The sequence below is a fragment of the Plectropomus leopardus genome, chromosome 15 (genome assembly GCF_008729295.1).
Source record: "Plectropomus leopardus isolate mb chromosome 15, YSFRI_Pleo_2.0, whole genome shotgun sequence".
In the NCBI taxonomy this organism is placed as follows: Eukaryota; Metazoa; Chordata; class Actinopteri; order Perciformes; family Serranidae; genus Plectropomus; species Plectropomus leopardus.
In genome coordinates, this window is record NC_056477.1 from 9042457 (window position 1) to 9058454 (window position 15998).

The 15998-nt window shown below is 39.4% G+C and overlaps 1 protein-coding gene across 1 annotated transcript in view; it reads left to right on the forward strand.

Annotated features, from left to right (window-relative positions):
- The first annotated feature begins 6573 nt into the window (after window positions 1-6573).
- The window catches only part of htra1a (HtrA serine peptidase 1a), a 32977-nt gene continuing 23552 nt past the window's right edge, over window positions 6574-15998 (forward strand). Inside the window, exon 1 of the mRNA XM_042502157.1 lies at window positions 6574-7125. Coding sequence (XP_042358091.1) covers window positions 6666-7125 — 460 coding nt within the window. The 5' untranslated portion in view covers window positions 6574-6665. The remainder of the gene's footprint in view (window positions 7126-15998) is intronic.

The following is a 15998-nucleotide window of genomic DNA, read 5'->3' on the forward strand; positions in this document are numbered from 1 at the left end:
TATCCTTGAGTGTCATTCAGTATTGTGCTTATCTAGGCCTTTCGCCAAAGGGCACAATTAGTGTGTGAGGGTGTAGTGAGAGCTTCAGTAACTCTGGGAAGACAGAACGATTTAGTCTAACTGCTAGTCCACTCATTAAGGTGCCATCTGCCCTCTTGTGGTGAAAGAAAAAACTTCACTGTAGGTCACTTACACTAACATGCTGTAGACTAAAACAGAGTGCTGTACTAGTCATCAGTTATGTATTCACCATTGATATAACTTAGTTATCAGAATGGAAATAAACCAGTGCAAAACACCATCTACGAGAATGAAAACAGATAAATGATCAACAAAAAATACAAGAAAGGAACAGAATTGTGTGCCACTAAAGAGCACTGACCAGGAGAAATATGCAAAACAAACACAAAAATGATGCTGGACACACAAGCTTCACTAAAACGTTAACACAAAATACACTGTGTTTCTGCTGCAATTAGCCTCTTCTATTGTGTTTATTCTAGCACATAACGAAATGTGATCTGCAAATGTTTTTTATTTTTAAATAAAAAAATATTACAGCAATTAACACAAGGGCGAAAAATATATTTTATGACTGGGAAATTTGTACAAAACCACATAAAAATTGATGTTTAATTAATTTAATTTTTTCACTCTAACAAGTTAATTAGTTTGACTTTAACTGCAATGTGCTTGATTTTGTTTTTTGCATAATCAAATCATTGCATGATGATTCCACTGAGAGTTAAAAAACAATTACGCTGAGTTTTTGCCCTGCTTAAGAGCTGTCCTTTCTCTCTATGTTTACAAAATTATTAACGGCCTCTACAAAAAGCCATGCATATCAAAATAATGTACACAATTTAAAAAGTCACTATCAATAGCGGAAAAAATATTTTCTCACCATGCAAACAGGGATAGAAGACACATTCAGAACTTTTACTTCAGTAAAAGTACCACTGCATAGCAAATAGTAGTTAAATAAAAGTACATAGCTGTTAATACAGATGCGTTTGGTTGGTGGTCGGATCAAACTACATAAAGAATCATTCACAATGCAAAAAAAACCAAAAGCCCCCTGTTTGACAGTGTCATGTAATATATGTTCATAAGTTTTGTATGTAAAACCCTTATCTGTTGTAACTAAAGCTGTATTTTTTTTCTTTGTTGTCATAATAAAAACATAAAAGGTCAGAATAATTTTATTATCAAAATAAAGACATTTATACCATAAATTGATGCAGAAAAGACACAAATTGGTGCATGAAATTTTTACTAGAATGCAGGAAATAAATTGCCTGGTAGGACCATCCTGATGATGTCATGGATGCATCCACCAATCAGGGATCCCCACTGTAGCTGAAAACGTCGGCAGCCAATCAGAGACTGCCTTATAGTTGGTGACGTACATGCAGCCCGCTGATTTAAAAACATTGATGGCAGCTCGCACAGCAAAACTTTAGCATCAGCAGGGTAAACACAGCAGTAAGGTAAGGTAATTCAGTAGCAGAGTCAAAAACAGCAATGGAAAAACAACAAGAGGACGCAGAGGAAAATATCTTTTCTTGACTGGATTTGACAGTTTTGTTGGTGATGAAGAAGACACAAAGCCAGTGTTTGTTGTTGTTTCTCCTCTGATTGCACTGATGGAGGAGCAGATATGGCTGTGCAGATCACAGTGCTTTGGAGAAACAATAAGGAGGCTGCCAGCTGGTGTTCAGAAGGAGCTGGCTGCTGAATGAGAAATGCCGAAATATGCTGTCAACGCCAGTATCATGGAGATTGTGACAGGTCACATACAAAAGGTAAAGATAAATAATTTTTTTTTTACTGTTGAGGTGTATTATGCTTTGTTTGTATGGGTCTTATCTTGAGGTCAGAGGTCTAGGGACGATTACGTCTCGGAGCCAGATGAGTAGAATATTGATACCAGGCTTAAATTACATGGACTGTGGCCCCTTGGGTTTTTTTTGTGATTGAGTACAGTAGGTGAGGAGTTGTTTACTGATGAATGTGTAGATGCTTGTACCTATATAAGAGACATGCATGAGCTGTAGGAGAGAGAGATTCGCATTGGTCCTGAATCCTCTCCCCGGCAGACCATGGTGCCTGGTGGATGCTGAACTTTGTTGTAATAAATTGATTTTTATGCAACCAAGTCGGTGTCAGCGGAGGTTTCTTCATCATCCACACATCATTGCTACTTAAGAAACAACGGCACTGTCTAACTGAAAATATACTTATATAATAGAGGAGCAGATGCTAATGCTAATGTCAGGTTTGCCTGAAGACATTTGTCTGTCAAAGCGAGAAACTCCTGCCAACTGAAAGTGTTAGGGTGGATAAAGGAAAAGACTGGCTTATTTTGATAAGTCTCGAGAGTTTAAGAGCGAGATTTATGGCTTAGCCTATATGAGTTCCCATTTATTCACCATGGTAACCCAGCTCAGTAACTATGGTAACTTGTCCTGCTGAACGAGGCTAGGATGCTCCATAGCAGTCTAACTCTCAGGCTTAGTTTAGCTGCATGTCAAAGAGTCCCAAAAGACAGGTCCGTATAGCAGCCTGCTTTCACTTTTGTCCCTTGTTTTAGACGCTTTTTTCTCACAATGTGCCCCAGCATAAACGTACGTTTGATTTAGCATAAATGTAGGTTTTTGATTTAGTTACAAAAAACTTAATAACGACTGTGCCCAAAAAAAAAAAAAAATCAAAGCTCACCACTTTTACTGTCTTGTAAAAACCAGCAGATTATTTGAGATAGGCCAGCCTATTTCATTTAACACTTATTTTATTCACGATCACCCTTGTGTTAAAGATTTTAAACTGGAGGCTATGTTGGCCCAATTTCCTCCATTTCCCATCATGTGTTGTGATGAACTAATTAGATTGAGGTTTGCAGTTACGTTTGTTGTTGTGTTCCAAAACGCAAATGTCACATGTTATTCATAATTTGTCTGCTCAGAGCATGGTGGTTTATGCTGGTTATTGTAATCTTGGTATTAATTTATAGCACCATGAGTGAGTTGGCAGAGTAGTCTCAGTGCTATAATAACTGGGTGTACACCCTGTACTTAGAAGTTGCCCGGAGAGAAATTTTATTTGTTTTGTACTTCTTAATGAAAATTTGCACTGTATTTATGTCAGTTCTCCTAAATAATCCTGCACAATCATCTTTTCAAACACATCTGAAATGATCTAGCTTACTGATGATATAGCCATAATCTTAAACCTGTCTGACTGTTCATTTATAATGAAATACAAATAAAGAATAAGCAGGCTTGTATAACTTCTGCATTTAGTCTGTCAGCATTTCTCCCCAGGCCGCCCCCCATGCCCTGTTAAAAACAATTTATATTCCTCATACAGCTCCATCAGCAGCTTTTGTTCATCCGCTGAAAAAAACAGCACTTGAGTCAGCCTTGATTAGATGAGTCGGGATCGACTTAGTGGAATGACTTGAGGCTTACTTGGGAGATGGCGCTACTTTTAAGCTGGCCATTTTCAGGTGAGCTTGGCTTTCTTAAGCTACGTTGACACAATTTCCCCCAGGATGGTTTTACCAGGTCAGGACATCATATGCTGGATGCTTAAAAATTTCTGGCATAGGACCCCCAACCATCTCTGTTTCATATGTGTCCTCCTGATTGTAAAAATGAAACCTACGCCCTTGAAAGCTGTCAAATTAATGTAGTGGAATAAAAAGTACAATATTTTAACATAGGAGCATGAAATGGAAATAAAGTATAGTACACATAAATCAAATTTACACTCAAGTACAGCACTTGTAGTAAATGTACTTGGTTACTTTCTGCTGCTGCACATCCAGTACATCAAAGATGTCGACACTGATGACTCAATCATGTATGTCTCTGTATCCGTCATCAGCTCTTAATGAGGTGCTCGGTACATGTGAAGCCTCTGGCTTCAAACTGAATGTGTAGATGGATTTGCAGAGTGAGGTCATGGAGCAACACTGAATATGTAAAGCTCAGTCAGATAACCAGCTGTGACAGATTCTGGGCTTCAGTCTTTGTGTGTGCAGCATATTGTGGATACTGCATGTGGAGGCACCAGTGAGTTGATAAGGATGATGTCAAGTGGTTCACAGAAAGAAGGAAAAAACAACACGTATAGTTGGCTGCTGTGTTGAGGTATGCAGCAAGTTTTCCTTGCTGCATCTTCTCATGTACTTCTTAGCTCCTCATTGGAGGATGAGAGACTTTGGTGTGGCTGCAGACATTGAAATAGGGCCCCATTTGTACTCTGGAGGGCCTCGCTCACAGCCAGAGACATCATTGCAGACTGGAGTGGAGAGATCACACAGACCTCAGTGGCGTCCATCCTTGGTTAGGCTCACTGGCCTTGGTTGGAGAATGGGTGTTCCTCAGGGATGAGGTTGTTTTCATGTGCAGATTTTCCCACCATTTCTCGCCTACGTCCTTGTGCTCCCCAACGTATTGCCACATCATGGGTCTGATGATGGTTTAAGGTCTCGCTACTGTTACATAAGTTCATTTTTGGATCACTGAGTGGTGTGTGTTGTTGTGAATCATTGCTCTATAGTTTAAATGGAAACATTTGGATTCTGGGTTACAAGTCTAAATTGTACACTCTCACTGTTTCCTGTTCTGCACAAGGCAGTCCAGTCTTTGAGAACATATGAATGCCCTCCATCCTTTATGCCCTTCTCTAATAGCCTTTGAGATACAAAGGCTTGTGTTACCCCAAACTCACGGCACACCACAGGGGGCCTTGTCCCTCAAGTCCCTTCCATCCCCTGAGAGGTGCTCCCCTGTATGCAGCCACACCATGTAAACCAAGAGCCAATAATATAACAAGACTGTGCCCATAATCAATCGCAGTATACTGAGGTGTTTTATGACACTGATTCATTGCCTGTGTTTACTGGATTCTTTTACAGCTCACTGCAGACGTCTAACCCTAACAGAGATTTCTTGTTTGCCAACAGTAAAATTTTGCCCCTTGATACTTGAAATATTGAGTATGTGGCACAGACTGGTATTGATTTTTAACCCTTTGCAACCTGAACCAAATTGACCTGATTTCTTTCCAAAACATGGGAGAAGGAAATGAGCAATGAAAGAAGAAATTATCCCCAAATTAGCAAGAAAATGATAAAAAAAAAAAAGTACAAGAAAATTACCTGAAAATCATCAAAAAATTGAAAAATTTAAAAAAGCACAAAAAAATGAAAAAAAGAAAGTTAAACAAACAAACAAACAAACAAACAAACAAACAAGTAAATGACCTGGGAAAAAGTGCTTAAAAATTCTAATAATTCTGTAACATAATTTTAAATATGTTTTTCTAAATTTAGGTTAATTGATTTGCTTTTGAACTTGGGATGCAATAATTACTGTCATTTGGATGTCCTTGCTTTATTCCTCTGCTAGCTGGCTGCTTATACATACATATACATCATGGAGCTGGGATAAGTTCATAAATTATGTTCTCTTGCATTTTTCCAATTACAACAAATTTGGCTGTTTATAAGGGCTGCTTAAGTGCTACATTAACTCTGCAAATCCCACAATCCACTTTTTTCCACCACTGATTTTCCCAATTAGCCATAGGGCTTGTGTGTGTGTGTGTGCCAGGAGTGACTAATTCATAAAGGCAGTTGTAAAAAAAAAAAAAAAAAAAAAAAGAAAACATGTAGGAAATAGGCCTGCAGGATGTGTGGAGGGCTGTGAAGCATATTAAACATCTGGGCTGTGTGGCTCCTTCCACTGCTTGGTTTTTAGTTTTCTATTTTTATGTGTTTGTAAATAATTAAATCAGGGTCAGTGCCAATATCAGCAAACATTGGCACAACTGAAACCTCCTTAAGCGTTTCTCTGAGTTGTCTAAGAGGTGCTTTTACACTGTAAACTCACAAGCTGATCTTACTTTAAAAAGTCTAGGAAACCAAATGCCTTTATTAAGGTAAGTACATTTAACATGTAGTTTTAAGTTAGGCTTATTTCATATCTATTTGTAAAGTTTACTTAAAATTTAGTTGTATTTAGTTGTAATTTTGTGTAGTTGTTAAGTTTGTTGCCTTAACTGAACAGTTTCGTGTCATGATGAAAAGGATTTTGCATGTGGAGAAGCTTAAGAATATACAAGTGTGTGAATGAAGTAAATACAACACTTGAATTAAACTGACTTGTCAGATTTTACAGTGTAGATAACCTTGACCTTCTCAATCCCTCCTTGGAGGGAAGCAACAGAAATATGTACATACAACTTACTTTCTTGCAATGCTGTTACTATATTTGAAGTTTAGTGTCCAAGCTCTTAGATAAATGCAGTTCATTGTGCATCAACTCCCATGCATGATCATCCACACTTTCCTGTTTTCACTTTGTCCTCAGTGGTCAATAACGCAGCTCTTCCGTTCCCGTAAACGCACCAATCACCAGGCTTGTTGTGATTATCCCCAAAGTGAGTTGCGTCTGTGATGCAGCGCCAGCACGAACGTAAAGTCGCGTAATTGGCTGCGCAGTGGAGTTTCTGTTAAATGCCTCTCCAGCTGAAGTGACTCCCCCCCTCACTACTACTGAGCTCTCTCATCCCATTACACTGCAAGCAGAGAGCGAGCTTTTGAAACTCTTTAAACTTTTCTATTTAACTTTTAAAACTTATATTTCTTTAGAGTCATGTTTTGGTCACTGTTGTGCGTAATCGTAGCCTTTGCGTCTGTGCCGGCAGATGCGCAAATCTCCAGCCGCTATGTTATCGGATGTCCTGCTCGGTGTGACAAGTCGATGTGTCCCCGGTTGCCGGCGGACTGCCCGGCGGGACAGAGCCTCGACGCCTGCCACTGCTGCCTGGTGTGCGCGTCTGGCGAGGGCGAAGCCTGCGGCGGCATTGGGAAGCTCGGGGACCCGCTGTGCGGAGAGGGGCTGGAGTGCTCGGTGTCCGGCGGGGTGGCGTACACTATCACCGTGAGGAGGAGAAGCAAGAGTGGGACTTGCGTCTGCAAAGCCACCGAGCCGGTTTGTGGAAGCGATGGGGTGTCCTACCGGAATATCTGCGAGCTGAAGAGGGTCAGCCGCCGGGCGCAGAAGCTGCAGCAGCCACCTGTTCTTTTCATTCAGCGGGGAGCCTGCGGGAAAGGTACGTGGTTTTGGTCAGAAGAGACCCCGAAACACAAAGGATGTTGATAAGACTGAGTAAAAAGTTGGATGGTTTGGGACAATTTCTGTTGAGTTAAGCTATAATGCATTGGGCTGTTTTCCCTTTGACACATTTTATGTAATATTGTATTTTACTGGGAAAAAAATCACCCTTTCAAGAGTGTCCTGGCCGAGACAGGCAGCTATATAAGTAACAGACAGACAACATAAAATGCAACTTCAAAACACAAAATTGATTTACTAAAGAAATGACAAAAAGTATGTCAATATATGCTATAACTGAACCATAAGAACAAGAAAAATGAAAACACCAGCTAAGATACACCCTGACATTAGCAGATGACATAGACAAGTCCTGTAACAGCGCTTTGAAACAACCTAAAGGAACCAATGAGTGCAAATTTAAATCCTTCAGCAGAAGATTCTACATATATGGAGCGGCAGACATAAAGGCTCTTTTGCCAAATAACATGAACCCGAGGTATAGTTATAAATCTGGAAGTCAGTCACAGCATTTCCACATTGGCTACAGCAAATTGTACATTTTCTTCACATCATGATCCCTGAACTCCTCACTGCACGTTCTGTGGTTTAAACCTCACACAGATGTTGGAGCTGCACTCAGTGGCACACAATCCCCATGTGTCCAGGATAACAAGAGTGACCATTCAGCTGTATTTCCCTCTTGTTCCTGCATTACAATTAGACTCGATCAGAGAACTGTTTTCTACTTTTGCCCGGTTGGATGAAGTCATGAGCTCCCCTGATGTAAAGCTTGATCTGAGCCTTTTTTTCTCTTTATCTCTGGCATGCATAACCAGCAGTCACATGGCTATAATCCGTTTGATTGTTTTATACAATACAGTTCACGCCACGGCAGTCTGCATTAGCTGAGCTGAAAGGAATGTTCAAAGTCTGATAAGTTTGATATAGGCTGTTACTAAACAGGACTGATGTGATACAATTGTGGTGTCTGCAGTGCTGGATCTAACATAGTCAGTGCCCTGGGTAAGCTTCACCTGGTGCCCCCCTCCTTCCATATCATCATTATTATCATTATTATTATTTTTTATCAACATATTTTTTATATTTATTGCATTTATTACTAAAGAGAACCAGAGCTAATGGGAAATCACCCAAAATAAATGATTTTGCTTACAAACAATAATGATAAATAGCAAACATTACAAAGGCTTATTGTCAATGTTAGACTTTCTGTGAGCATCAGTCGCCCTAGTCGCTGCGGTGTATCCCTTGACGTTGGCCTTCGTCGACCCTTGACGTCTTTTTCAGCATGTTGAAGTGAGATCAACACAAACTTTTTATATAAAGTAAGATTGTTTTTCATTAGCCATTGAGCTCTTTAGCAGAAGCATTGCCTGATGGTTTGTGTAACTGTTCACTGGCACGTGGTATATATGCTTTGTTGGAGAGTTACTTCCTCTTATGCAGATATAGAACATATATACTGGTTGGCCGTCAGTTGTAGTTTTTGCAGTGTGTTCACATGCAACATTTTGGCCCAAACACAAAGGACTTGAGGGCAACGCAACAGTTGGCTTCGTGGCTGCTAGTTTTTTATGTCAGTTTGGCGTGTTTGGACCTTAAGAGAATATGTTAACTGTACATTTTGTCCTATTCTAGTTTTTATACAGTACTTGTAATTTTGTATTCTGGACAGCTTTTGCCTTTAATTTTTTTTTGAACGATAAAAAAAGGCGCCCTCACCCGTAGGTTTCAGTATGGACCCCCACTTCATCAGAATGTCATGCTAAAAGTATTTCACCCTAACCAGTGGAGCTCAATAATAACAGACATCATTCTCCACTTCTGCTGCTCTATGAGACAGCCCTGCTGAGAATGCACAATCTGTACAATTTAATCAGTGAGTCATTCATCATCATTAATGCTGCTTGTGTGACATATCCTTAAACATATGAAATATCCAGGAGTGAAAACAACACTTGCACACATTTGGTACAGGTGGTAAAGACATTGTATCAGTTTTTGGTGTGTGTGTTTAACATACATCCACCTGAAGTGAGCACCACATCTGCAGTTGGAAGCTTCTGAATGAAGAACTTCAACACCTGTTGCCTCAAAGACCTATAACTTACCTCAAAGCTCGGAAACTTACCTTTTCCCCCTTCCTCCTCCACAACCCCCCAACTCTTTCCTCTCTCTTCTTTCTCTCTCTGTGTTTCTGTTGTCACTCATAAATCACACTTAACAGTCACATGAAGGAATGCCTGGCGCTGATTCAAAGCCATAATTCCTCCTACGTTGAAGAGAGTTTAAAACAGGCAGGAGACACCGAGGAAAACACAGAATTAGCAACCCGTATTTTGGGGAAAGGTTTACATGTACATCAAAAACCGTGTGGGCGCGGTGGTAGGGCAGACTGCATCGCCACATTTGTTTGTCAGTCGTGTAAGCAACTTAAATAGTTAAGTCATGCCCAGGCTGCTAACCATGTCTGAAGCAGTGCAAGACTGTGGTGAGGGCTATTGATTTTCCAAGGCACCCAGGGAAAATTTCCATAGCTGTAATAAAACCAGTCACATTTCATTTGGTAAATCAGATGACTAAGCTGTTGCCCAATAATGCTCTATGCAGAAGCATCTCTCATGTTTTAAATATACTTTAGCATAAAATGTGATCAAGACTGTGAAACTGAATAGAAACTCAACTCCCCCTCTGAGCGCCTTTACAGTAACTACCCTTTTGACTTGGCCCCATGTTATGAAAACATATGCAAGTACACTTTGCATGATGTCATTTCGTCTCTGGGCCATAAAGACGTTGATTATGCAAGTTGTTCGTTTTGGCAAAGAAAATTAGGTCAAATATTTTTGTGACCTTGGGGTTGTATTTGTTTAAAGTGACCCACTTTTTTGGCATTTTAAGGCCTTTATTGAGAGCGATCATGTAGAGACTGACGGGAAAATACTGAGGATTAGAGAAGGATGATGTGCAATATACATGTTGTGCATCTATGAGCTGACCAGGATGCCCTAAATTACCCATTTTTGACTATGAATTGCATACAGGGGCCGCTTAAACAATCTAAAACTTTATCAAAAGGTTGAACTTGTTGTCAGACTTTAATCCAACTGTAAACCCAATGCAATGTTTGGCTGCTGAGTAACTGTAATGCCAGAGCTGGTGTTGCAGAATGCACTCTGTGACTCCAGCTAGTGACATGTGCTGATTACGCACATTCTTCCCCGACTTGTCTCAGCCACTCATAATATTATAAGATCATCTTTGTGAGCGTCTCTTTTCCCCTTTTTAAATGTTGTTCTATTAGTCTGTCTCTGCTGCTCCTGTTTCTGCACGTCTGTCTGTTTTCCTCATCTGTCTTGCTTCCTGTTCGTGATGCCTGTAATTCTCTTGCTCATTATTTTTTCATTTCTCTTTCCGCTGGACCATCTTTGCTGCAGCCTCTTTCAAAGACATCCTTTCCTTTCATGCGCCTATGAATCTCAACTTATTCTGACCCCAATGTGTTTATGTGTCCTCCCTCTCCAAATCACACCGATAAGGCGAACAAACCTGATGCAACTTCTGAAGCCCACATACCTCCTGTCTGCTCTGTCTGCCATTATAGTCACTGATCGACCATGATAAACCTGACTAAATGTTGCATAGACTCCAAATTCCATGACAACAAAACCTGAAATAGTTTTGATCGGATTTTAAACTTACTGTACAGCTGCTTATATTTTAAAGCTTAGCAAATTTGCTTGATTTCTTTCAAAAACATGGGAAGAGGGCAACAAGCAACTTAACAAAAAATGGCCAGAAAACCAGCAAGAAATTAGTAAAAAGTTACCAGAAAATTATCTAAAAAATAAGAATATATATATATTAAATTTAAATATATAATTTAGAAAATTATAAATGTAGTTTTCTGGATGTTTTTCCTCCATTTTGATCATATATAATAATTCCCCTCAGCTAATTTTCAGATGACTTCCTTGTCACCTTTAACTTGTTTTCAGTTTGCAGACGATTTCTTTTCAAGTTGCTCATTATGTTTTTTTTTTCATGTGTTTCTGAAAAAAATCAAACTATTTCTCTTGGGTTTCAGAGGTTTAAATGCTGGTGAAAGGCATCTCAATTCAACACAAGAAAACTGATGTCAGCCCAGGTGTTAAAGGGTTTTTAAACTGCCACAACTTACTCAGATGTGTGTTTCTGATTGGATTGTGTTCTGCCATAGCCTGCAAGTCCCACGTGTCCCACATTAAATTATTTGAGTTTACACTGAGCTAAAATGGGATAAACTGAAATTAAATTAGACATGGAAAAATTAGGTTAGTTTGAGTTACTCATACTGTTGCACAGTGAGTCACAAAATGGTGCCAGTGTGTCATTGTGATATTATAAACAGCAAAAAAGCTCAACAGTATATCGTCTTAACTTCAGAAAAACAGATCCTCATCAAGACTAAATGGGTCATGCTGTTACACTTTAGTGCCCAAACATTCGCATCTGTTGAGCCAAAATCAATGACTTACTTGAAATACTTGTATAATATCATTAACATAGCTAAGTGACTGTTATTTCCATGATTCTCGAAGTGGTACCTTTCTATACAAAAATAAAGTTAGGTTTCTATTTCATTTACCATAAGCCTGGCTCTGGTGGGCCTCAGGTTGTTCAATAGTAGAGAAACTGTGTGTGTGAGTATCAATGCATGAAGAAGGGGAGCTGACCTTACTGTATTCACATCTAGTTATTCTAGTCTGGGGGATCAGAAAATAACTGCTTCCGCCTGCAGGCGCCAATAAAACAGTGGGTACTACTGTATGTATGGGAAAATTGAAAAGAAAAGAAGCTGAGATCTTGAGCAAGGACCCGTGTGGTGAAGGTCAGTGTGAAGAGAGGGGAGGGGGTAATGGGTATATGGGGCGATGAGGGTAGGGGGCTTTGTGTGTGTGTGTCCCTGAAAGAGCGAGAATAAGAGAGCGCCTTTACACAAGCTTCTTCTTTAAAATGTTGTGGTTGAATGGTTTACTGTTAATGAATGCTTGATTTGGCTCCAGGAATAATGTTTTAGACATCTGATCACTGTTAACTGTTGCTTAACTTTATTGGGATCTTTTATTCAAGCTTAATAAAGTTGAGCTCTAACCTCAATATATCCTCCACATGGGGGAAATATTTACTTAATGTAAACTGACTTAAGTTATGACAGAGTTGGAATTTGATCATCTTCCACATACAACTATAGTCTTGAATCATTTTCCCCTTTATTACCTCCTGATCATAGTATGGTCTCAGTTTTGGTTGCATTTTCTTCACTTATAAATGATAATGGATCTCTCCTTTAATCAGAAAAAATTAGACAGACCGTGCAAATGATTGAAAGGTTGTCTTGGCTATACAAGATCTGCTAGTACCAGTTGGTTAGCAAACAACTTTAATCAGTTAAATCAAAACTAAATGGAAGACCTCATTGTCAGAGTTAATGGCATTACTTCACGTCTACAACTTTTGAGACAGTTTTTCCCCATACATATAAATAGATATTTTTAGAACCTAGGGGTTCCTTTTTCACCAAGTTTAAAATAGACTATTTCCAAATGACTGGCACTTGCTCACATGTTTAAATGATTAATCAAACTGCAGCTGACGAAATAAAGCTGCTAAAATACAGGATTGCTGACATCCCAATATAGGTCATCATGTTTTAATGTTTGAAACAGTGGCAGAAAACCCCCTTGTCATGGATGTTGCAGATTTTATATTTCTATTAGTTTGATTTTGTCCTATTTTTATTGAATTGTGAAATGATCCTTGCAAGTACTTAAAGATCTAGTACAACCTAGCACACTTGTATAGGCTAATTATAGATAGAGATTTGTAAGTAAACTATCCAGTAATGCAGCTAACAAGCTGTTGAGGTTGAGCTATATACTTCAGCTCATTTACAATTACAGCTCATAGTACATTGTATTAGTGCCAGAGCAGTTTCTAGTGTCATAGTGACCCAGAGGTAACCTCCATTGGCTCTTTCAAGCATTGACAATATCGAAACATGAGCATAAGTTAACGGAGCTGCATGCTTTGCCAACTATAGTGCAACTGGGGGAGCAGTATGATTGTTACAGTTATTACAGCAAGCTTGTCAGCCTTATCTGTTCACTTTTGCTTGAAACATTTCTGCTGTGACAAATACTTATATTGTTTTGGATATCACCCTTCTTACCCTGTTATATACATATTTAAGTATATAAATTTTATAAAAGCCAAATATCTGTGTACTAAATGATGCAAGTACAGACCCTCCAGAGTCAGCCTCTGGCAAGAATTCAGTAGGTGGAGAAATGTTGATCCCAAGAAACAGTGAGACAGCCGTAATATGTGGATTAGACAGTAATCAGAAAGCTTTACATGCACTCTCTCTTCACACATCAGTGACAGTCAGGATTTCAAATTTAAGGATGAATTAGCAATTTTTTGGCATTTCAGGAGACTGCTGCTCATAAGTCAACTTAATTCTACAACAGTAGAGCCTCTCAAAGCTCAGTTCAGCAGTGAAATAATCTCCAGCAGTGTATAAATCAGGCAGCAACGGCTTGGACGGGCTCTTTAATGTAACTGAACTGTGTACAACCTCTGATTCATGATTTCCCATCTCTAGCAATTCATCCACTGGGCCTATAAGTCTACTATCATCACATGGCTTTGCAGTTGTAGCAGTACGTCGCTGGAAGTACATTTCCTCATGTGGCAGCACTCATCGTAACATAGTGAAGTGGAAGAGACTGAGAGCCTGTATGGACGCTCCAGAAACAACACAGGTTCTGGACACTGGGCCGACTCTCTCTAACTGTAATCCTATCAGAGCTGACCACCAACCCCCGGGTGTGAAGCTAACATGGGGAAAATGACTCTAGTCTTTCCATTACTTCTCTGTCTTACTGTGGTGAAAAGCATGGGTGACATTTATCAGATTTAATGTTTAATTTGTAGCTTTAAGTTTCAACAGGGAAGATACTGTATATGTGGAGGTTTGGATAAAAGTGGTTCCATTTGGTTTTGACCGACTTCTCTTTTGGTAGCAACATGGCTCTGGGGATGTAGGTCAGTCAGTCCAACACTTATGAATAGACCAAAATATTTCAACAACTGTTAGATGGTTTTCAATGATTTTTGCACAGATAATCATGTTCCCCATATTATAAAACCAAGCAGCAACTGTGGGGATTGAAAAATTAAGCCAAAGTGCCAAAAAATACAGTTCCTTGAATGGCCAATTGAGGCTGGCTTCAGAAGTGAATCAGTCCCCATAGATACCCATGTTAAAATGTCTTTACAGCAGAAAATACAAATGTTTACATCCTTGGTCTCTGTAGTTAGTTTATCAGCTCAAGAGATAAGCACCACTGTGAATTTTTATATAACTCACGTGTTTACACTTTATCAAAGCTAGAAATTATGCAAAACTAATGGTGACGGGCTTTCTGTGAGGCATAACCACAGTCTATAAGTCAGATTCACCCCACGCTTCAACCTGTCATCCGAATATGGTCACTTCTTGCTCAAAAAATAGACAGCTGCTATACTCAAGGCTTTAAAATGGCAATCCCCAAACCCATGGGTGATGTCAAACTTTCTACATCCATTATTTTATGCAGCCTGTGGATGAAACCTAATGACTTTGGTTATCCACTTTTTCTCTCATATTTACAGTCAGTCTGTGAAAAGTCTTAATATTTTAGATAGGCTGGCACCATGGAATTTCAAAAAGACCTGGATAAAGCATTGGAGGAAGTAACCGGTTTATTCCCATTAAGCTACTCAGTGGTGCATGAAGCCAGAGACGTTCAGCTGCCACCTATAAAATTACCCAGTGATCCATCTGCATCATTGGGCCCATAGCGCAAGCGCACAAGAGACTTCCGCTGGCTGGGTCAACTTCCTCTGGTTGAGCACTCTGTTAACTTAAATCAGGATAAAATTATTCAATTTTGTGGTTCTTCTAGACTTTCCAAATGTTGTCAGACCAAATGGATTACATTTAGATATGGAAACCAGTCATTTAAAAGGTGTTGTGACCCTCATCAAAATGTAGCCACTGATTAACAGATGTCTCTTTCTTAATTTAAGTCAATGTGAGAAAGTAGTTTTTGGCCCAGTCACATAAAGAGACATACTAGGAAGTTGCAGTTCCACTGTTTGGCTACTATGAAAATTGGCATTTCCTGGGGGCCTGGTTGGCACAGCATTTCATAATGTTCATGGTGCCCAGAAGATGTATCTGACTGACTTTGGGTGTTCTGACTATTCCAATGAGGTTTACATTTATTGTTTGTTTTGAGTAAAAGACAACACTCATGTCTCAGGAAAAATAGCAATCACCTCACCATCATCAGGTCAAAGCGTTATTGGTCCAGTAAAACTAACTGCATTCCCACTAGCCTCAGCTGTACTTTGTGTTTAGTGCCAATAAACAAATGTTAGTTGCCTATGCAAACACACCAAACTAATAGGTGAACATGGTAGATGTTATCAGCCTAAGTGTAGACTCACATAGCAATGCTGTAGACTCTCAGTCTCGTCAATGGATGGATGGATTATGGATGATGGATGGATGGATTGAATTTATCTGACAGTTAAGTTGACTGGAGTGATGATATAACACCAAAATTTTCCCCCTGCGGGTTAACAAATGTTTTCATACTGTATAATTTAGCAGCATTCAGTACGGCAAGACGGTGCTGATTCCATTTTTGTGTTAGCTTAAATGCACCTCATGCGGAAAATCTCTTTCTCTTTCTTTAACCCTTCACTGCAATCACTGATATCCTAGGGCTTATGGGTGCCTTTTACTTTTCACAA